Below are 23,919 nucleotides of genomic sequence, written 5' to 3' on the forward strand. Positions count from 1 at the left end.
AGCTCTCCAGTTCCAGTAGAATCAGAATTTGTCATGAAATTTGTTTTGCAGTAGCCTTACAGGTGCAAAAATTGCATTTTTGAAAATAAGATTAGTGGAAATGAAGAGAAAATGAGTGAATGCCTAAGATGGAACTGGCCAAGTTCACAGCTCTCTGTGGCCTCTTCGGTCCTGTGCATTGGCACCCCCATACCAGACAGAATGCTCTCCATAGCACACCTGTAGAAATTTGAGTCTTTGAGGACATACCATATCTCCTCAAATTCCTAATGAAATATAGCCACTGTGTCTTCATGTCTGGATCGACATGATGGTCCCAGGTTAGATCTTCAGAGATGTTGACATCCAGGAATTTGAAATTACATCCTTGTGAATGAATTCTGTATTTTTTTTTAAATTTTACAGTTTAATAACATTCTATAGTAGAATAGCTATAATTGAAGATTATTCCAAATTTAGTTTTATTGTGATACTGTTTTAACTCCTATAGCCCTGACTGAAGTGTGCTAAACATCACTCTGTCACTACTTTCAGGGCTCTATGTACCTAAATAGATCTGTTCTATAATTCTCTACAAGATTTTATTGTAGCTGAAATGACCTTTAGTGTCGAAACAGCATACATCCTCACTCAATGTCTCCTAGGCCAAAGAGCTATTTACTTTTGGAGAAAGGGAAGAGCTTACTTTCTGGTCCACATCAATATGCTGAGGTAGAGAAAGTGACTGCTTTAATTGAGTATAGGAATTGGGATGTTATGGTAAAGTGTATGACATTGGTGAGGCCAAATTTGGAATATTGTGTAGTTTGGGCACCTAACTTACAGGAAAATTATCAATAGAAAGAGTGCAGAGAAGATTTACTAGGATGTTGCCTGGACTTTAGGGACCGAGTTAAGGTAAAGGTTAAACTGGTTAGGACTTTATCCCCTGGAGCAAAGAAGAATGAGGGGAGATTTGATAGAGGTATTTAAAATTATGAGGATAGTCTGGGCTCTGATAGCTCAGTGGTTAGAGCACTGGCCGTTGTAAGGTAAAACATCATGAGATGGGAATGTGTAGGGAGTTACCCTGTACAGGGCAGTAACAAGAAGGGGAGGTGTCCTTGTACTCCTGTTAGGTAAAACATCATGAGATGGGAATGTACAGGGCTGTAACAAGATGTAAATGCATCCTTGTACTTACAAGATAAGAGACATTGATGGATTGAGAGGCAGGAAGCTAGCAGGGAAAGGATAGCAACAGTTTTAGTCATTGGACAAGTAATGATATGATGATGTTCTAAGCATGTATCCAAGGGTATAAAAAATCACCATTTTGCTGATAACGGCAGAATGCATTCTCTGACTAACTTTGTTAGTCGCAAGTGTTACAATCCGGTAATAAAGAACAAAGAACCCTGATTTCGACTCAGCCTGGTGTTTGTCTCACTCATTCATGAACAAAGCAGACCTAACAATTTGGTGACCCCGACGTGATGGGTGAGTGAACACTGGACGACGGTTTCTGTTTTTTCTGACAATCATCTCAGCCGGCTGATAAAAAGGTCCAGAGAAGCCTGTTTTAACAAAATTCTCTTTTTTTTTTTAAAATCTTTATGATTGTCAGTAAGAACTGGAGATCGGACAAATTAGACGACCACAATTGAAGGTCGCATGCCAGGATTGTAACACGTAAGTGATTACAGACAAGATAAAAGTCCTTAAGGTGTTTGAATGACATTTATTAAGTGCTTCGCAAGAAACTACTAGAGTTTAAAAGTCTTTATTGTGTCGTTGCAAAGTCCAATAGAGTGAGAAGGTGGTCTTTAAACAATTGAGGACCTGAGTTTTCTGCCCTAAACTGGTTATTAAGAGGAGAAATCTCCCACGTGAAGGTTGGGCTTTGAAAGAAAACAAAGGTTCAGGCTTATTGGCCTCAATTGTATCTGAGAGACTGACTTATAAATGTCCGGTAGGTATGATAATGTCTGTACACTTGAGAAGTTAAGAATTTATTTCCCCAATTCGCCGTGGTGGAATACCACAGCAGACACTAGAGACCTTGAGACAACAAAAAAGTACTCAGGGACGCCTGCCTGGTGAACAAGAACGACGACAGAGGCTGCGACAGCTGTGTCCGGATCAGGTAGGAGATATTAATGAAAAAGTTGACAAACTCCTAAGAGACACCCAGTTTATTCGAAATACTTTTGATAAGTTAAATGAGGGTATTCCCAACATCACCAAGGAGATAAAGTTACGTAAATTCATAGATTGGTACAGGGAAACAGGACAAAAGTATAGCCCAAATATTTGGTTTTCTAGTTGTAATTTAACTTTCAGACCCCTTTGGGAAAACAGAGAGTGGAAAACGAGCAATCAGAGTATACAGGACAGTCTGAAGTCAATTGGAGGACAAGACTTAGAGACTGTTCTTTTAAAAGATATTAGTCATCCAGCTTGCAAGGAGACATTTTTAAAAGCAATTTTCGTTGACATAGATCCCCTAAACGGACAAGAACCTAAATTAAAACAGGCATTAGAAAGCGGTCCCGCAGCTATGGCTGTACAGTTGCCTGCTAAGACTTTTGACCAAGTTATTAAGGAAATTAATCAGGAATTAGAGGAGCGAAATACCAGTAATGCGGCATTGGAAAAACAAAAAATGCTCCGAAAATGTGTAGACCGCTGGAGGAAGAGGGGTTGGTTACCCGGGGGCACTGAGATGTTCCTGACAGGTGAGAGAAAAAAAAAATTTTAAAACGTAGAGGCTTAGATAAGCTGGAAGAAACAAAACACAGAAGGGAAAGGAAAAGTGCCTGTTTCCAGTTTCCAGCCACGAAGTGTCCGGGTTTGCTCTCTCCCTCCCTCCTTTCACCCTCCCCCCTCTCTCTTCTCTCCCCCCCTCTCTCTTCTCTCCCCCCCCTCTCTCTTCTCTCCCCCCCTCTCTCTTCTCTCCCCCCCTCTCTCTTCTCTCCCCCCCTCTCTCTTCTCTCCCCCCCTCTCTCTTCTCTCCCCCCCTCTCTCTTCTCTCCCCCCCTCTCTCTTCTCTCCCCCCCTCTCTCTTCTCTCCCCCCCTCTCTCTTCTCTCCCCCCCTCTCTCTTCTCTCCCCCCCTCTCTCTTCTCTCCCCCCCTCTCTCTTCTCTCCCCCCCTCTCTCTTCTCTCCCCCCCTCTCTCTTCTCTCCCCCCCTCTCTCTTCTCTCCCCCCCTCTCTCTTCTCTCCCCCCCTCTCTCTTCTCTCCCCCCCTCTCTCTTCTCTCCCCCCCTCTCTCTTCTCTCCCCCCCTCTCTCTTCTCTCCCCCCCTCTCTCTTCTCTCCCCCTCTCTCTCTTCTCTCCCCCTCTCTCTCTTCTCCCCCCCTCCTCTCTCACCCACTCCCCCTCCCAATCCCAATCTGTGGCGGTGCTGCCCTGAAATCCCCAGGTTGGGCAGGGCAGAGAAATACAATTTGGTTTTAATTTTGTGCCCACAATTCCAGCTCCGCATCAAATGGGATCCTGTTTTATCCTCTCTCCCTCCCTCTTTCCCGCATCCCCACCATTGCGGGATCAGGGCAGACATTGTGGGCTGACGTGTAGCTCACTCGAGGTGGGAGGGAAGGAAGGAGTGATAGTTCCCAGTGGTGGGAGACCCAATCTGATCCAGACCAGTGATCACAGGATGAGAACCTTTTAAAACCTTTGAAACGAAAGTGTTAATCTGAAGACTTTTCTCCCAGTGGGGCCAGTGCAAGGCATTTTCTCTCTATCTCTTGTGCTCTGTGTATCTGCCTCTCTATCTCTTTCTCTCGCTATGCTCTCTCTCTCTCTCTCTCTCTCTCTCTCTCTCTCTGGCACCCCAGATGGGACACTGGAGTCACGTCCCTTATATCCAGATATTGAGACACGGGTGTGACAAGAACCTCGGGAATAGGGACACATCAGACGAGGTACAGGCCCCTTTAATAAAAATAGAAGGGGGAGTAATAGATGTAGAGACCCCTCTGGAGTCTAAGAAAATAGAAAAGGAGTTAGAGATACAGAAATGGAACATGAAAAAGGTTCAGGATAACATTAAAAACTTAAACAGATATTAATGTGCTGGGGCAGATCAGTGAGGATCAAAAAGAATTAATGGTAGGTGTATTGAAGGAAGTGGAAAAGATAACTACAACACTGTCAGGAGAAATTAAAGCTGAAGGAATGGTAATAGGAGTAAAGGACGAAAAGTGTAGTACAGAAGAGGAAACGAGATACGATCCACCATGGGAGGAAAGTAAAAGGAAAAGACTCGGGAGGGAGAAAAATAGACATGCCTACCTGGACATAGTTAGAACAAAAGAGAAAGATGTGAAACAACTAAACTATGGCCGAAAAGATTATCTTAGAGATGAACGTGACCAATATACCTTTGACCCTGAGACATTGGAAGCTGATAGGGACAGTGACAGTGACAAAGAAGAGTCAGAACAAGGTGGGATAAATAAATGCATGCCAAGAGTAAAGAAGGAGCAGAAATCCCCAAAATTGAGATATCAATGCCCATTACTGATCACGGGACGGGGAACTCAAAAATATGTACCCTGGTCACGAATGGACTTAGAGAGTTTAATGAAAAAACTACCTCCGTTGAGTAATGGGGCTAGTCTATGGATTTCTTGTTTTGAGCGAGAAACCTGCCAAGAACAATTAGCACTCGCAGATGTCAGAACTATCATGATAAAATTAAAGGCAGAAGGGGCCCTGAAGCAAATAGAGAGAATTGTAAGAAGCAGTAAATTGGGGGATGAAATAGAATTTAACCCACTTCGGAATAAATTTTGGGAAGCACTTAGAGAAACATTTCCTACACCCTATAGTTTGGATGCCTTGGTAACCCTTCAACTAAAGGAAGGAGAGACTGCACACGAGTATTTCACTCGAGCATGGGACTTATGGGAAACAGGGACTGGAGAAAGACCCGACCACAGCCCCTTAGGAAGGGCTCACTTTCGTAATGGGATAATAAACGGACTACCTGCTACGGTTCAAGCAAAATTAAGGGACATTGTGGGATTAGAGACAATGTCAGAGGATTTGTGGAAAAGACACCTGACACATGCAATCAAACGACATCGTCAATCAGAGCATGCTAAGTCAGAAAGTGCGTCCCAGAAGGAGGTGGACAAAACAACCGATAAATTGGTGAGAGCCATAGAACATATAGGGGTTAAATTAGCGGCCCAACAGATAGTCCCACAGGTCATGGGGCCAGTGATAAATCCGGGACCCCAAGTAAGAAATGGTTGGGAAAGACAGCTAGGTACAATGTATAGAGGGGAACATGCAGTATGCTGGTACTGCCAAAATCCTGGACACTACCAGCGGAACTGTCCGGAGGCTGGGAGAGCAAGGGGAAAAAGATTACCCTCTATTAGAGGCTATCGGGGAAGAGGAGGAAACTTAAGAGGACAAGCAAGGGGTAGGGGTGGACACATTGATGGGCCCCAGAGAATCGGGGGGTGGCAGAGTGATCAACAAGTCCAGGCACCTCAGTGTAATGACTATATTGAGGAAGGTGCTGAATTTGATTATTGAAGGTGCCCTGGAGAATCAAAAAATCACGCCTCCCTGGGAGCCACCAAAAATTTGGGGGACGGTAAATGGAGAAAAAATTGAATTTATGGTTGACACAGGGGCAGCAGTTACGACAGTGATTAAAAAAAACCCCCAGGGAGCACATTTTCGGGCAAAACATTATCTACAATAGGATTCTCCGGGATAAGGGAAACACAGCCCTATACAGATAACATCGACATGACATTTGGACGACAAAGGGTTAAAACGCCTGTCCTGGTTGTGCCAAGTTGCCCCATTAATTTATTAGCAAGGGACATTCTTACCAAACTAGGAATAACCATACAATGTTCTGAGAAGGGCCTTCGGTTAACATACCCAGGGGATACAATAAGAAGGGGAGGACAGTTTATAGTAATGACCCCATCTAACGCTTCAGAAGACTCTGTGGAGGTTAGTATTTTCTGGAGTCGGCTACTGTATGATGAACCAGGCCCAGGGCTGATTAAACAGTTTTTTGAGTGGAGGGCCAGTATTCCTCGGTATGGGGATTACCTTTATCCACTAGATCCTATGCATGTTACATTAAACTACACCATCCACCCGGACCAGGAATATGAGGAGAGGTGGGACTCTCTAAAAGAAGGGAAGACAGAAACGATACATTGTCCATTTATCTTTGTAGGTAAGGAGGAAATAGCTGCTATGGTTGTCATGACAGAAGAACAAATGGAGTGGTTCTGCTTAGGAGTAGAAAGTGTGCCTCATGTGACCTTGGGTATTGCCAAAGATCATCACGCTCGACAGCTGGGTCCGATGGTAAAGGAAGCGATAGGGTGTGAATACAGGCAGACAGAAATCCCGGGATATTCCACCTCGGAGGGAGGAAAATTTGTCAGACTGAATATTGAAGCATGGGACCAGGTTGTGAATGAGAAAGTAGAAAGAGACCGAGCCATAGAAGGAGAAAATATTGATCACAGAGACTCAGACAAATATCTTTCTAATCTGAGTCCACATATATGGACAACGGGGCCCTATGATGTGGGAGTAATAAAAGGAGAGGTATTTCTAGAATTGGCCAACCCCGGGCAGAAACCAATATGGAGAAAACAATACCGCTTGTCACCCAGTCAGGAGGAGGGTATTAAAGGAACGATAGAAGGGTTAATGGAGTCAGGGGTTTTAAGGGTGGCACCTGACAGTATGTGGAACACGCCCATCATGCCTGTTCCCAAACCGGGTAGAAAAGACTGGAGGGTGGTACACGACCTCCGGGAGATTAACTTGGCTACCAAGACCATCGGGAGACCAGTCCCAGACCCATATGTAGCACTTAGGGCTCTGAGTCCGGAGCACGAATACTATACTGTCATTGATCTGGCAAACGCATTCTTCTGCTTGAAATTAGCTGAGGAATGCCAAGACTGGTTCACTTTCACTTACCAAGCACATCGGTACACATACACTAGATTACCTCAGGGTTATAAGGACAGTCCAGGACTGTTCAATCAGGCCCTTAGCGAAATCCTAATGAAATTAAAGCTCCTGGAAAATGTTACACTGATTCAGTATGTAGACGACCTACTATTAGCAGGGAAAACGCCACATGGGTGCCTGACAGGGCAGCCAAACAGGTTACTGGTTATCATGAACATATACGGGGGATGATTTTGAGGTCCCATAACAAAAAAAATGAATCTGAAACTAAGGAGACTTGTAGCAGATTGAATGACTACACAGATGAGTTTTGTGGAGGAAGAGTGCTGTACAACTGGCTCCCCGCTAACTGGGATGGTCGGTGTGCTCTAGTAACCCTTAATGCGCCAGTGCTGATTGTCAAAAGGCAGGAGGGAGACGAGGATTCCCTAGAATTGCGCCACACAGAGAGTTGGCTGTGGAGGAAAAGGAGGAGTGTTGGAATCTTGGGGCCGGGAGGAAGGAACCCTGATGGGGTATGGATTGATGCCATTGGCCAAGCCCGGAATATTCCGGACGAATTTAAATTAGCCGATGAGATTGCAGCTGGGTTTGAAAGCTTTCCTGTTTTTAGTGCAATTTTTCCCATCACTGTAAATAAGAATGTTAATAGGATCAACCTTATTCACTATAATGTCCAGCGCCTTGCAAATTTGACCAGGGACGTTGTTGAGGCAATACATCAACAACTGTCAGAAACTTCCCTTATGACACTTCAGAATAGGATAGCGATTGATATGGTCCTGGCAGAGAAAGGTGGAGTGTGTGCTATGTTTGGAGATCTATGCTGCACTTCTATCTCTAATAACACAGGGCCAGATGGATCACTCACTAAGGGGTTAACGAAACTTAGGGCATTGGCGAAAGAATTAAAAGCCCAGTCTGGAGTCTCCAATCCTGTTTTATTCTGGTTACAGGGAGTGTTTGGGAGATGGAGCACATTGTTAGGACAACTTTTGCTGGGTTTGTTCATTTCTGTATCAATTTTTATCACTTGTGGCTGTTGTTGTATTCCATGCATTCGAACGCTGGTCACGAGGACCATAGAGAAAGCCTTTGCTGACCGTGATGAACTGCCTCCGAAATATCAAGCTGTGCAGGCTGTGGAGCAAGACTATCTCACATTACAGGAGACGGAGAAAGTTGCTGAGATCGATCTGGAGTCTGATGGGGAATGTGATGGAAAGGAGGGATTGTGAATTAGATTGTTACACATATAATTTTAACCTTGCTTGTAACCCAAATATTATAACATTGATTGTAACACAAACATTATTAATCAGATTGTAGAACAAGTATTATGAATTAGATTGTAGACCATATGTTAACTTGGGAATTTACTAATGTACGGGGGGTTAGCTAGTTTTTTGCTTGGGGGCAAATGGGATGAAACTTGTAAACGGGCAATGGGATCGGGGTGACGGATGGGGGGTGTACGCAAAGGAGGGTTGGGGGAGCCCTCGCCCACCAGCCGAACTACCCTGTGAACAGAACCCGTATAGAGCTTGGCAATAATAGGCGAACTAATGTAACGCGGTGGTAGCATAGTCAGGGCGAGATTGTCCTCTAAAGAGGACAAAGGAGGGATTGTAAGGTAAAACATCATGAGATGGGAATGTGTAGGGAGTTACCCTGTACAGGGCAGTAACAAGAAGGGGAGGTGTCCTTGTACTCCTGTTAGGTAAAACATCATGAGATGGGAATGTACAGGGCTGTAACAAGATGTAAATGCATCCTTGTACTTACAAGATAAGAGAGACATTGATGGATTGAGAGGCAGGAAGCTAGCAGGGAAAGGATAGCAACAGTTTTAGTCATTGGACAAGTAATGATATGATGATGTTCTAAGCATGTATCCAAGGGTATAAAAAATCACCATTTTGCTGATAACGGCAGAATGCATTCTCCGACTAACTTTGTTAGTCGCAAGTGTTACAATCCGGTAATAAAGAACAAAGAACCCTGATTTCGACTCAGCCTGGTGTTTGTCTCACTCATTCATGAACAAAGCAGACCTAACACCGTGTAAACCAGGGATCGCGAGTTTGTTCCTAGTTGGGGCCTCATTTTGTAAGGGATATGTAACCAGCATCCCTACAGGTGCATGACTGAAGGCATCCTATCTGGGCATATCACATGGTACAGGAACTGCTCTGCCCAAGTTTGCAAGAAACTACAGAGGGTTGCGAACGTGCCTCAGTCCCATCAAACCCATCCCTTTCCACTTCACTCCAACTATAACTTACTCTGCCTTGAAAAAGAAGCTACTCTATTTATAAAAAAAAACATTCCATGCCCCCACCCCCCTGCCAACTTCAAGATCCAAGCAAGATCATGTACCATTAGATTCACATATTTTCTGTTGGAGGTAAAACACAGGATTCTGGTTAAGTGAAAAACATACACAAATGCTGGAGAAACTCAGCAGGTCAAACAGTGCCTTGATGTAGCAAAGGTAAAGATACATCACCAATGTTTTGGGCTTGAGCCCTTCAGAAGGTGATGTATCTTTACCTTTGCTACATCAAGGCACTGTTTGACCTGCTAAGTTTCACCAACATTTGTGTTTCTTTTTTCTCTTTTCTGACTCCTGAATCAACTCCAAAACGGCATCGTTGTATACCATTATTCTGTACCAACAGAAAATTTCCATGTACTATGTATGAGATGTGTACTGGTCTGCTCACAAAACCTTTAAATACCAATTTTTGTGTTAGCCATGAACTTACTGACCATGCCATCTTCATTCTCACTCAACATCAATTCCTGTGTTACACTTGTCACAAGTCTCCAATCTGAAGAACAATTCTCTATCTCCAACTCTGACCAAGCCAATTTTGTATCCATTTAGCTCGCTCAGCCTGCATTTCTTATGATTCAACTTTTTGATCCAGTCTACCATATTGATTTGATTGATTGATTTGGCTTGGCTTCACGGACGAAGATTTATGGAGGGATAATGTCCACGTCAGCTGCAGGCTCGTTGGTGGCTGACAAGTCTGATGCGGGACAGGCAGACACGGTTGTAGCGGTTGCAAGGGAAAATTGGTTGGTTGGGGTTGGGTGTTGGGTTTTTCCTCCTTTGTCTTTTGTCAGTGAGGTGGGCTCTGTGGTCTTCTTCAAAGGAGGTTGCTGCCCGCCGAACTGTGAGGTGCCAAGATGCACGGTTTGAGGCGATATCAGCCCACGGGCGGTGGTCAATGTGGCAGGCACCAAGAGATTTCTTTAGGCAGTCCTTGTACCTCTTTTGTGCATCTCCGTCTCGGTGGCCAGTGGAGAGCTCGCCATATAACACGATCTTGGGAAGGCGATGGACCTCCATTCTGGAGACGTGACCTACCCAGCGTGGATTCGATGCTGTCGGCCTCTGCCATCTCGAGTACTTTGATGTTGGTGATGAAGTCGCTCCAGTGAATGTTGAGGATGGAGCGGAGACAACGCTGGTGGAAGCGTTCTAGGAGCCGTAGGTGATCCATGATTCGGAGCCGAACAGGAGTGTGGGTATGACAATGGCTCTGTATACGCTAATCTTTGTGAGGTTTTTCAGTTGGTTGTTTTTCCAGACTCTTTTGTGTTGTCTTCCAAAGGCGCTATTTGCCTTGGTGAGTCTGTCTATCTCGTTGTCGATCCTTGCATCCGATGAAATGGTGCAGCCGAGATAGGTAAACTAGTTGACTATTTTGTGTGCCCGATGGAGAGGGGGGCTGGTAGTCATGGTGGGGAGTTGTCAAAGACCATATACCAGTAGATAGTGTCTATACTACCTTGTCCTTTTTAATCCTCTGTCACATTGTCAAAAAAAAAAGACTGCCTTGTAATGAACATATAAAATTATTTTTATGAGTGATGTTAATTTTTTTTAAAAGATGGGAAAAGTAGTAGGCTAGCCCTTGATCTGATGTTTCTCATAACCTTTTAGTTTTCTTGCTCCTTTGAAATTTGCCTCAAATATGCCAAGAGCTGCATCAGCATAGCTTTGGAGTTCCAAATAATTATTATCCTCACTCTTCATCTCAGTCTTAAATAGGAAATCCCTTATTTTGAAATCATACCTTCTATTTCTGGATTCTGCAAAGGGAAATATCTTCTCAGCATTGACCCTGACTTTGCCTCTTAAGAATTTTATTTTAATAGGATTATTCCTCTCTCTAACTTTCAGTGAGTAGAGTTGCAACCAGTTGGATCTTTGTAGATGATACTTCCACTGCTATAGATCATCTTAGGCATTGTTTTCATTATCATAAAAAAGTAAATTTATAATAAAGGCCTCTCTAAATATTTTGTGAGCAGACCAGTGTACATTTTAACTAACAAGAGTTTTGCAGCATTCTAATTCCACTTTTCAACACCAATGAGGTTTCCAGGAAAAAACTAAAGGTTGGAAATTAGCTGCTCTGTACAATGACTTCCTTTAAAAGGAAGACCATTTTTGTTTGAGAACTGGTTTGGATTGGATTTAAAAAGAGAAATACTTGCATAATTACCAAATTCTACAAATTATCCTTAAACTTGTGAAAAACATCAGAAAAAAAACCATGTTTGAATGACATTTTAAGAACATGTGCCAAGATACCTGGGATAGTATCTTCAAAAAGAAAATAGTTCTAGGGTCAAATATGATCTGTGCAACTCCTGAACTTTATCTGGAATTTTAGACCATTTGCTTTCAGACAAATTTATTATAGCAAACAAGTTAAACATCGTAACTATACAATAAAATCTATTATACTAAATGATACGATAGTACTTAGAGGAAGAATGCAAAGGAAGATAAAATTAGATCAATGGAATGAGTTACAAAAGACAAAACTAGAGAATTCAAAATACAGAATGAGTTTGAAAAGTAATTCTGAATTATTTGTTGACTATCGTCTCCAGTTCTTCCACTATTTGTGCAGCAGAGGGGCGCTTTTTAGGGTCTTCATTTGTGCAGACCAGGAAGAGTTCAATAACTTCCTTGTAGGAATCATCTAGTTCCTCTTTGTTGAGTGCAGGTCGTGTTCCCAAAGCCTCGTAATAAGCATCCTCATCAAAACTTTCTTCTTCATAAGAGTCTACAGCAAAGCAAAACCAAAGAAAATTGATCAAAACTATTGATTCTTATTTGAGCACAAGGTCTTAGAATTTTAAAAAAATTATTGCAAATTTGTAAGGAAACTTTCCAACTCGATTACCATCTGAGGAAAGGCCAACAACCCAAAATGATAAATGTCTCTCCATAGAGCATATGTAACCTCTTTATCTGTAGGGGTTAAAATGTTTCATACTTGCCACCTAGCTGTGGTTTTGTTTAACATTTTTATGCTCTCTCCTAGCAACATCTTTGCTTCAGTCATAACTAGTTTTCTCTGCTTGCTTGGGATTTAACATTTTGAGGTTTTTTTTTCTGCGAAATGGATGGTTTAAAAACTTCTGACATTTTCTATTGACTGTTTAGCAACTTGTAATAATGTTAACAATGTTTAATATCATTTAATAAACTATGGAAATACAGATTTGTTTGAGTCATGGATAAGACTCTTACCCAGCGACTATAATGGAAAGTAGTGGCGACAATTTAAGTCAATAGAAAAGTGGAAATTGAATTTGGATTGGATTGTCTGTACTCTCTTTAGACTGGAAACAGCAGTATCAAGGCCATCGAAAGCAGTAAGCCTTACTTAGGAATTCATTCTGTGTTTTGATTGCAAGTTTGGAACACAGTTTGGAATAATTGCGGCTTGTCTGTTGAGGACTGTTTTTAGTCTTGGCGTTATTGTTGTGCAAGCTTGGTGTCTGAGAACATCCAGGTGTCCGGATGGATAAGGGGGGGAAATGGCAGCTGCTGATGAAACTGTTTCATCTGAGGAGGACGTATCGAGGTCAAACCACTTGAAGGAGAATTGTAATGGTGGCACTTGCATACAAGTGGAGCCAAAGCTGTTTTTGCAAGACAGAGGCGAGAGAAACCATGCTGGGAATACAAATTCCACAATCTAAGGTCACAAGACAGTGATGTGGAGGATGGGTAATTAAAAAAAATGGAGACAGTCAGATATACAGGTAATATCTGATATACAGGATGAAGTATAACTAGAAGAGTGCATCAAATGCTGGAAGCAGGAGAAGCAAAGGAAGTTCTTCCAGAGCAAACTCAAGAGCAGAGGTTCTCAAACCTTTTTCTTTCTACTCACATACCACTTTAAGTATTCCCTGTGCCATAAGTGCTCTGTGATTAGTAAGGGATTGCTTAAGGTGGAAAACCACTTTTAATTGTACCTAATTGACTCGTTTATGTGCACTGTTTCATAACTCCAAAGGAAATGAACCAATGACAATTTCTTTCAAGCAAAATATGTCAGTATAGCAACTACTCCAGACACAGTGGTTAGTCAGCAAAGACTGTTTATTCAAACTTGCCTCCTCTTTTAAATCACTTCTGGCCCAGACACCCAAGACCGGAGGTGACATCACCCTGTGTCTGCGACTCATCCAAAGGACAGATGGCTTAAAGTGAAGACAACTGGAACACCACGCCATTTTGTAGGTGAGTACCTAACACCCTAGTGCCCTGCGATTAGGCCCACAGAGTTGTGCAGTCGTTTGGCCAGCTGCACAGACGGCTGTTCATTCCCCTGTACAGAATCATCACCCAAAGGAGATGAACTGGCTGTGCATGCCTTAGGCGGACACCCTTATCTCCTGGGCTGGAAGCAGTGGGGTAGTAGGGTCCATGTGCCAGTTTGAATCTGTCTATGGTAAATAGTTGAGAATGTCTCCCAATGTCTGAAGTGTACACAACCCCATCACTTTTGATCATGCAGAAAGGGTCATCGTACGGCGATGCAATGATGTTCCTGGGGCTTGTCTATGCACAAACACAATCCCTGGAGGCATGCTGTTTGGAGGATCCATGCCAGTTGGTTGGAATCTGTTTTCTTATTGTGACATGGTGTTGAAGGTGCTGAAGCTGGTCCAGATCGGAAAGGCAAGAGTCAGATGAGAAGTTAATGTCACCTGGAACAGAATCCTAAACCATTTCTGTGGACGACCCTGGCATGTCTTCATCGGGGCGGTGCGCACTCCCAGAATCCATGGCAACTCATCTACCCAGTTGGGCCCGGTGAGTCATTGTACTCTGCTTGAGGGAGGGGCAATAAATTCACTTACTTTAGCTGCTGTAGCGGCGTCCAGTGCTCCGACAACGTGCCAAAACTTCATGTCTTCAACTGTTATTTAACCAAGGCAGAACTGAGTCTCAGCCTGGTTCAACCACACTTGAGGCTGGTGAACGCCTACTGTGTTAACTGCGGCTATAGCAGCAGCAGCTGTTGTTGCGTCCATGTTGACTGTGGATTCAAGCTTTGGCTGAATCTTGCAGTTGGGAGTCACCAATTATATCAACTACTCCAGTAGAGCTACTCAATCAATTCACCAGACACAGTGGTTAGTCAGCAAGGACTGTTTATTCAAACTTGCCTCCTCTTTTAAATCACTGCTGGCCTAGACACCCAAGACCGGAAGTGACATCACCCCCTGCCTGTGACTCACCTGAAGGGCGTGTGGCTTAAAGTGAAGACAACAGGAGCCCCACGTCATCTTGTAGGTGAGTACCTAACTCCCTAGTGTGCTGCAATTTGGCCCACAGAGCTGCGCAGTCTTTTGGCCAGGTGTGAGTGGCAATTAGGCCCTTGGCGCTGTGTGGTTGTTCTGCCAGCTGCATGGGTGGCGGTTCGGCCCACTGAATTACTCGGCCCACTACACCAGTAACGATTGGGTCAAGAGCAGTGATTCTCAACCTTCCTTTCTAATCTCAGAACAGTGATGGCTTAGGGATTATTTAGTGGTATGTATGTAAGTGGAAAGAAAAAGGTTCAGAACCACTGCTCTAGAACTTCCCAGATTTCAAGTACTGCATCTGTATGTTTAAAGGTTCAGGCTAATGTTGCAGAACAAGAATTGCTTCAAAAATTCTCCCTAGAAGAGCAGGAGGAGGAGCAGAGAAGGAAAAGAGGAAATGCAGTTGAAAACAAACCTTATTGTTGCGAAGGCTAAAATGAAGATACTAACAGCCTCAAAGGGACCTGGTGTTCAAAGTAATATCTAATAATCTGGAGTTGCATTTTGAGGAAGGACAACAGAAAAATAAAATATTTAATACTAAGGCAGAGCCAGTTCCACAGTTACACAATGTGCATGTACCCAAACAAACCATGTTGAGGCATGGTGATGCCAATCCTCAAACCCCAACAATGATCACAGTGGCTAGAGATATTAGCCAAATACAATCTCTTAGGTACAGAATACTTGATGCTCCAGTCAGGCAATGGAAATCCGGGTGAACAAAGTAATGTACACTCAGGATATACATGCTTTGGAAATGTGTGCACAGTTGGAAAAGACTCAGTGAGAATATCGCTTTTCTGAAGGAAAATGGATGTGTCTGTAAAGGACACATCAGCAAGAACTTCAAAAAGCAATTAAGCTCCAACATATGCAGTCTAAAACATCCCAAAATGCTACATATCTTCCAGGAAAAGGAACAAACAGCAAGAAAAGAAGCAGATGCTGTAGCCTCGGTACAGACAAATGGTGAGAACAACTGCAAACTTTTAATAGAACCTGTGAAAGTTAAGCCCAAAAAAAGGAGTGCAATAGTGTGTACTTATGCATTTCTTGACCCAGGTAGCACTGCATTATTTTGCACAGTGGGGCTAATGAATAAGTTTAATCTTCAAGGAAGAAAGTCAAAAATTCTATTAAGAACTATGGGTCAGTTGAAATCAATAAAGCCAGTGTTGCTTTGGGCTTGGAGATCGCTGGACTGGATAGTAATGACTTGTGAACTTCCAGGCATGTACACTCAAACAAAAAACTATGCCTGTGCATAAAGGAAACCTCCTACATCAAAATGACATTGAACCATGGACTCATTTGAAAAATGTTCGTTTCCGCAGAAACAACTCTGAGATAGAGTTGTTGATTGGTTCAGATTTACCAAAAGCTCTGGAACCACTAGAAGTAAAAATGAAGTGTGAGAGACAGACCTTATGCTGTCAAAACTATGCTTAATTGGATGATTAATGGACCATTAGGAGGAAGAAATGAGGTACAGGACCATTCAGCTCTAAGTATCAATAAGATAGCGATCATTAAACTTGATGAGCTGTGGGAGCAGCAATACAAGACCAACTTTCCAGAGTGCATCAGAGATGATCAAGAACCTTCAAAGGAAGAATAGCAGTCATTTTGATTTGGTGTCAAAATTTGCCAAGCTAGTCAATGATCATTATTGCATCGGATTACATTTAAAGAAACCCGAATTTTTGCATGCTTGATGATAGAAGCTTTGTTGAACAATGTGCACAATTCAAAGAGAAACCTTACCCGAACAATACATTTAAAAAAAATAAACTTTTCAATATTCAGAAAAATGCCAAGTTTGGGGCCTCATTGTGAATGTCCAAATCCTAACATTAACTTTTACTCCTGACCACAATTACTTCTCAGAAGAAGAAATAAACATCACAAAGCTGGCATTGCAAACCATTTCCTTACAGAGGCCCAGATGCAATGAAACATTTTTGAACTATCAAAATTATGCAAGCCTGGAAACATTTAAGTAGAAACAAATTAATATTTCCCCAAATGACCATGGATTTGTTAAACATTCACAAAATAAGTAAAAATACAAGATGACAAAGCAGATAATTTTGTGATGAATAGAGATGTAGAAAATATCTAAAACACGAGACTAAATTTCAGAGGGAATATTGCATTCATTTTTGGAGAACTTCTATTATCCACCATTATACATTACATCATTAAAATGAGAAATACTATATTTGACAGCATACAAGACCATCCCTTCCCTCCATTTCACCAGGGAATTTTTTTGTGTATTTCCTCCTCTTGCGCTGCCAGCGGGGGCTACTGTGGTCGGCCTTCTTATCGAGGGAAATGAGTGGCAGTGGCAGCTCCGGACAGCACAGGCCACCTTTGAGAAGGTGGCCTGTGAAGTTCAAGGCCCATTTCCTGGACAGCTGCTGCACCTCAGCAGGCTTCTTAAACTGGGCAAATAGCCAGTGACTTACTCAATTTCAACATTGCATACGAGACCCAGGGGACAGTTTTGAGGGAAAAAAGTGGATCTTATGCTGTCAAATATGGTAGTTTAAACTGTTTGCAAAATTCTGAATCTACTTTTAAAGGGTAATTATTGCAAGTTACAAACTGATACCCAATAGCCAAAATATTTCACAACTGAAGAGCATTTATGTAACACGCATATCATAAGATCAATTGCACATCTAAAATTAATGTAATAGAAAATCTTAAATAATAGGACTAAAGAGAAAGTACTTTTGAGTAATCTCTGAGTGCACAACTACTGGAGGGCAAGGAGAAACCAGCATTTTTCATTGGTATTTCTGGAGTGAGAGTACAGGGAATTGGTGACAACGTACTGACATGGATGGATGATTGATTGATTAGTGATTGATTAGTGGACAAAGCAAAAAGTGGAAATCACTTGTATCCTTAGGTTAGCTAGCTGAGGCCAGCAGGGTAACCAAAGGATGCTTGGGCCTAGCTATTTACATTCTTTTTACTGAGGGTCTTTCCAAGTTTTCAGACAATACCAAAATAGATGTGATTGTGAGTATCGATGATTAGAAAGACCTCAATTGAATATGTGGATAAGACCATTGCAGATAGAATATAATATGGAGAAAACTGAGGTTATTTTCTTCGGTACACACAGCAGAGAAGCAATGTGTTTAACAATGAGCAACTAGGAAGATAAAATACATTAGCCTTTACTACAAGGATTTGATTACAGTTTTAATTAATTTTTTTGCAATTAGGTTTTAGGCTTAACATTAGGCTTTGGATTGCCTCTGGGTACTGTGTACAATTTTAATGCCTCATCTCAAAGACCATGTATTTGCACTGAGATGGTGTAGGTATGGTGCATTTGAAAATGGAGAGATTATCTCCAGTGGTACTCAACCTTTTTCAGACTCAGGCCCACTGGCTTCCAATGACTGAACAATATTTTCAAGTCAAAGGCAGCTCTGTAAGAAACACATCTTTTTCTAATTTAAAGCATTTTATTCAACATTTTTAAAGACCCACATGAAAACATGGCCCACTGGTTGAGAACCACTGAGACTATACATTCCATGGAATTTAAGAGGTCTCATTGAAATTTGCAAAATTCTTAAGAATTGAACTGTAGAGATGCTAGGATTTGTCACCTGTCTGAAGAGTAGAACTTAGGGTCAAAGTTTGAGAAAAGGGTTAGGTGATTTAAGACTGATAAGTTTGAGAAGTTTCCTCATTCAGAGTGCAGTGAATCTTTGGTATTCTCTACCTTGGAGGGTTGTGAACACTTGTTCATTCAAAAATTAATGGTAAATCTTTAGACATCAAGGTATTGGGGAATAGTGAAGGTAGAATATCACACAATCTTGATGAATAATGGAACATGCTCAAAAGGAATGTATGGTCCTACCTCTCACAATCTTACTGAAATAAATGCCTTTGATTCTATTAACTGAAACATGCAGTACCTTCATAATGATTAAAATGTTGATATCAGTTGGTTGAAGGTAGAATCCGATGCTGTATTGAATTAACTGAAATTTTAACCTACAAATTCCTTAGAGGTTATACAAATTGAGCCAAGATAATACTGAAGAAGATGGCTTTAAGAAAACAACAATTTTTCCTCCATTTATTTCCAAGAAATGGAAAAGAGTTTGTATTGAATTAAGGATTAATTTCCTGGAGCAGCCAAATTATTCCATGGAATTAAATGAAAGTCCAGACTAGCTAAGCATAATCCAAAGCTTACCTTCAGAAATATTTATATGAGGCATCGAAAGGGTCATCATTTCCCACAATGTTAGGCCATAGGCAAAGATATCAGATTTGTCTGTTATTAGACCATTTTCTTCCAGAGCCTCTCTTGGTTTCCAGGGCTCAGTCCCAATGTAGGTAACAGTTGGATCACTCACTAAAAGAAAATTAAGCGTACAACATTTGTTAGCATCCAAGTTAGAGGGCCAAAGGTGATAATCTAAAGAACCAAATTCTTTGACAGGAAAAAAAAACTCACTGTAATTTTTAATTAAACAGACCATTACAAAAACAGAAATAGGCTATTCAGCCCATTGAGTTTGTTCTGCCATTTAATAGTTCTTCAGGATGCAGATCAACCAGCATCCATACAGAATATTACTGTGATATTCCAATATCCCAAACATTATCTTCCTCTACTCATGCCATGCTTATTTGAGATGCAAGGTTCTGCTGACATCCTAGCTCACAGGGGTTGGGTACACATAGTAGTTTTCTTAACAGATGGACCCCTACAGGCTGTCAAAGCTATCGGTGGACATCTTTAACATTGGGATTAGAACATTTATAAATGCTTGTAACCAAAATATTTTCATGTTCCTTGGAGCCAATTCCTTTCACAAGACAAGCAAAATCTTTCAAAGTAAATCAAAACTTTTCTCCACACACATGCAGCAATACAACAGGATTCATTTATCAACATACAGATAGATGACTTCTGATGAGTCATCATTATTCTGAAATTGTGGTGTACTTTTTGTTTAAATTCATAGGATGTGGGTTTCACAGGCAGAACAAGAATTTAATCCCTATTTGCCCTTGAGGAGATGGTTAGCTGCCTTCTTGAATCAGTGCAGTCATTGATGTGTGGATATACCCACTATGCTTTTGCGGAGGAGGGGGAAATCCAGGATTTTGACCCAGAATGGTGAAGGAATTGTATTGATTTGAATAGTGGTTTCCATACTGAAGTTATTCACTATTTTCCATTGACCCAAAGTAGCCAATTAAGTATTCACTTTCCAGTTTTTAACCTCTATTACCTATTCACATTTCACCAAATATTGCAAAGGAATTTTTTTTTTTACAGCTGGCTACAGCAGAATCATGGAATTTACTTGTTTTCTTTTGAAAACGTGCTATTTCTTTGCTGAATACCATTGCAACATGGGGAATAGCTAGAAGGCTGCTGACTTACAGTTCAATACTGACCATAGCACTTTTTTGCAGATTTTTACATGATCTCCATGACCATGTGGGTTTCTCCTGAATATTAGTTTCCTCCAAATTCCAAAAAAAAAAGCGAGTTGATAGTTAATGACCACTGTCAAAAATCTGATATCAGTTATTGTCAGGAAGTAGAGTAATACATTAATCCCGAGAAAGCATCAAATAGGATATATTAAAAATCACTGATGAAATGCTCAATACTTTACAAGGATGATGGTTTCAAACATTGCAATTAATATATTCTAATATTTTTATTTTCAATCTTTTTTTTTTCCCCAAAAATGAAAAGCTGAATTTTCTTGTGGTATATCCTTTGCCAACTATGCAATTGTATCATTTTAGTAAACAGCCATTTTTAGATGAACTGGGAAGTTTGTGGATATGAATTTGACTCCAAGCCAGATAATAAAATAAATGCCCTACAGAATTAGAGCAATAGCAGATGTCTGAACATTCCTTTCTACCAAGTCAATACATTTTGAAATCAGTGGTAATACAAGAATCATTTCTTTTAAAAGAATTAAAATCCTGGCAATGATAAATATTTACAAATGACATTAATCTTTTTGCAGCATTTAACAGATATAATGTGTTTTTCAGTTGTACTCCATATAAATATGTCAGGATCCAAAGCAATCAACACTAGTCACGAAACCCTCACATTTTCTACAAAATTGCAATCTTAATTTGCCATATAGGTCATACATTGGTCTTCATTACTGTGCACCAGGGAGATATTGACAGTTGCAAAGTAAATTTATATTTTTTAAACTTACTGTCAATGTACTTGTCCTGCAAGAATGATGCATTCAAATAACTATAGCTTAATTGAACTGAAGTGGTTTCATACATTTAAATGTACTGAGGACAAAATAAAAGTGTAATACAATATTATTATTAAATTTACAAATGATCACATTGAAGAATTTGTTTGCTACTGGAAAAATTACTGCACAAGGCATAAATTGGTTTTTCATCTATAGTAAAATGTCTTCAAACACTGAAAAAATATTTTTTAATCTTATTTTTGACGAACAAAAATATGTGCTGGCAATAATTTAAACCATACATCAAATATTCAGTCTTATATCGTGAAATTGTACAGATGTCACTAATTAAAAAAAATCTTTTTAACTACCAGTAAATGAAAAGAAAGCATGAGGAGAGAATACCACATCTGGCAGGTTGTTTTGTAAAATGAATCCACAGCAAAATCTCTGACACACCAGCTATTTTTACAGCAAGTAATTGCCAAAGATTTTTTTTAAAAAAAGGATTTCGGAGGTATTGTAAGTAGGGTGGGAAATAAAATGTTAAAATAAAATAATAATAAAATCTTAAGAGTGTCACAGTGATCCAGCTGCTTCAAGCATTCTGTTTACATTTGATAACAGGAAGAACACCATTATAAAAAGAACTGTGCAAGTATGAAATGCCACCTCTCTAGTAACAATGATTAGAGAAGGTCAAAAAAACTCAAAATATATTCATGGCCTGAGGTCATCCATCAGTGTCTGTCAAAAGTGAAGGTATTCTATGATCTGAAACCTACATATCCTGACTTAAAGGAACACAGATGCAGGATCCCTCGGACTTGGGCATTCACACAATCTTGAACAGATTTCATTATCTGTCACTGTTTTAATAGAGTAGGGAAGCTGAAGCTGCAATTGTCTAAATGGCTTTTGAATGTACAATTGCCCCCAATTCTACCACCTCCTCTAGCAACACGTTCCATCTTTCCACCACCATCTGAGTGAAGATGATGCGCCTCAGGTCCCTTTTAAATCCTTTCCCTTTCACCTTAAATCTAAGCCCTCTAGTTTTAGATTTCCCCTACCCCACGCCAATCATGATGGCAGTCTCTTCAATCTGAGGCACCTGCAAGCTCACACCAAGACACAAGAGCAACTTGTCCGTGAACTACTCTTTGCAGACGATGCCGCTTTAGTTGCCCATTCAGAGCCAGCTCTCCAGCGCATGACGTCCTGTTTTGCGGAAACTGCCAAAATGTTTGGCCTGGAAGTAAGCCTGAAGAAAACTGAGGTCCTCCATCAGCCCCCCCCCACCCCCCCCACACATCTCCATCGGGCACACAGAATTCAAAACGGTCAACCAGTTTACCTACCTTGGCTGCACCATTTCATCTGATGCAAGGATTGACAACGAGATAGCCAACAGACTCGCCAAGGCAAATAGCGCCTTTGGAAGACTACACAAAAGAGTCTGGAAAAACAACCACCTGAAGAAACACTCAAAGATCAGTGTGTACAGAGCCGTTGTCATACCCACGCTCCTGTTCGGCTCCGAATCATGGGTCCTCTATCGGCATCACTTACAGCTCCTAGAAAGCTTCCATCAGTGCTCTCCGCTCCATCCTCAACATTCATTGGAGTGACTTCATCACCAACATCGAAGTACTTGAGCTGGCAGAGTCCGCAAGCATCGAATCCATGCTGCTGAAGACCCAACTGCGCTGGGTGGGTCTCATCTCCAGAATAGAGGACCATCACCTTCCCAAGATCGTGTTATATGGTGAGCTCTCCACTGGCCACCGAGACAGAGGTGCACCAAAGAAGAGGTACAAGGACTGTTTAAAGAAATCTCTTGGTGCCTGCCACATTGACCACCGCCAGTGGGCTGATATCGCCTCCAACTGTGAATCTTGGTGCCTCACAGTTCGGCGGGCAGCAATCTCCTTTGAAGAAGACCGCAGAGCCCACCTCACTGACAAAAGACAAAGGAGAAAAAACCCAACACCCAACCCCAACCAACCAATTTTCCCTTGCAACTGCTGCAACCGTGCCTGCTTGTCCCGCATCGGACTTGTCAGTCACCAACGAGCCTGCAGCAGACGTGGACATACCCCTCCATAAATCTTCGTCCGTGAAGCCAAGCCAAAGAAAGAAATAAGCCAATTATGCTAAAAGAAGAAAAATTTCAGCCTATCCAGCTTCTCCTTATAATTAAAGCCAGTCCCAGCAACATTCTTATGAATAATTTCTGAATCATTTTATCTTAATAATGTCTTTCCTATACTAGGTGACCAGAACTGCCCACAATACTCCTACTGCAGTCTTATCAATGTCTTGCACAATGGTAACTTAATGTCCCTTACTCCTGTAATCAATGCCCAGATGTTTTGACATTCCAAGTCGATACATTTTGGAAATAGTGGTTACATTTCTTTGCCAAACACTTCATCATATCTACCTGGATCATCACCTTCATGGAACTATGAACCCATACCCTGGAGTTCTACCATACACCATGCAAGTCCTGCATTGGTTTAACTTACCAAAGCACAGGATTCTGACTTGGAGGTGTTTTATAATCTTGTGGATGGTAGCATCTCACCATTGGCTTCTCAGGCAAGCACACAGACCAAATGTTGTGTTGTCAGAATTAAATTCCATCTGCCATTCCTCGGCCCACTTTACCAAATCATCTCAATGCTTTTGTAATCTTAAACAATCTATTTCAATTCCCTCTATACCACAAATTTTAGTGTCACCTGCAAACTTACTAATCATGCTAACATTATCATTCGTTGTTAATAATTCTTTTTAATGGAATTATTACAGTAATTCTGAAAAAAGATAGAGATCCAATGAAACCAACATCTTATAGACCAACTTCATTAATAAATATTGATTAAAAATATTAGCTAAAACATTGGCAAATAGATTGGCAAAATATTTACTGAAATTAATACATATGGAGCATACTGAATTGATTAAGGGTCAGAAATCTGCAGATAATATGGAGATATATTGGGATATAAAATAAATTGGGAGAAGAGTGAAATTATGTCTTTAGTTAATGGAGATTATCAGAAATGTAAGGAAGTGATTG

At 41.2% G+C, this 23,919-nt stretch overlaps 1 protein-coding gene across 2 annotated transcripts in view; it reads right to left on the bottom strand.

The window, feature by feature from the left end:
- Positions 1-11,678: 11,678 nt before the first annotated feature.
- pbk (PDZ binding kinase) overlaps positions 11,679-23,919 on the bottom strand; it is a 45,249-nt gene continuing 33,008 nt past the window's right edge. Inside the window, exons 7-8 of one of the 2 annotated variants that reach the window (XM_069888279.1) lie at positions 18,830-18,991; positions 11,679-12,047 (exon numbers count right to left, since the gene is read on the bottom strand). In XM_069888279.1, the coding sequence (XP_069744380.1) occupies positions 11,848-12,047; positions 18,830-18,991 (362 nt within the window). In that variant the 3' untranslated portion in view covers positions 11,679-11,847. The remainder of the gene's footprint in view (positions 12,048-18,829; positions 18,992-23,919) is intronic. The other variant, XM_069888280.1, reaches the window with a different exon arrangement.

Source organism: Narcine bancroftii, chromosome 6, assembly GCF_036971445.1.
Source record: "Narcine bancroftii isolate sNarBan1 chromosome 6, sNarBan1.hap1, whole genome shotgun sequence".
Lineage (NCBI taxonomy): Eukaryota > Metazoa > Chordata > Chondrichthyes > Torpediniformes > Narcinidae > Narcine > Narcine bancroftii.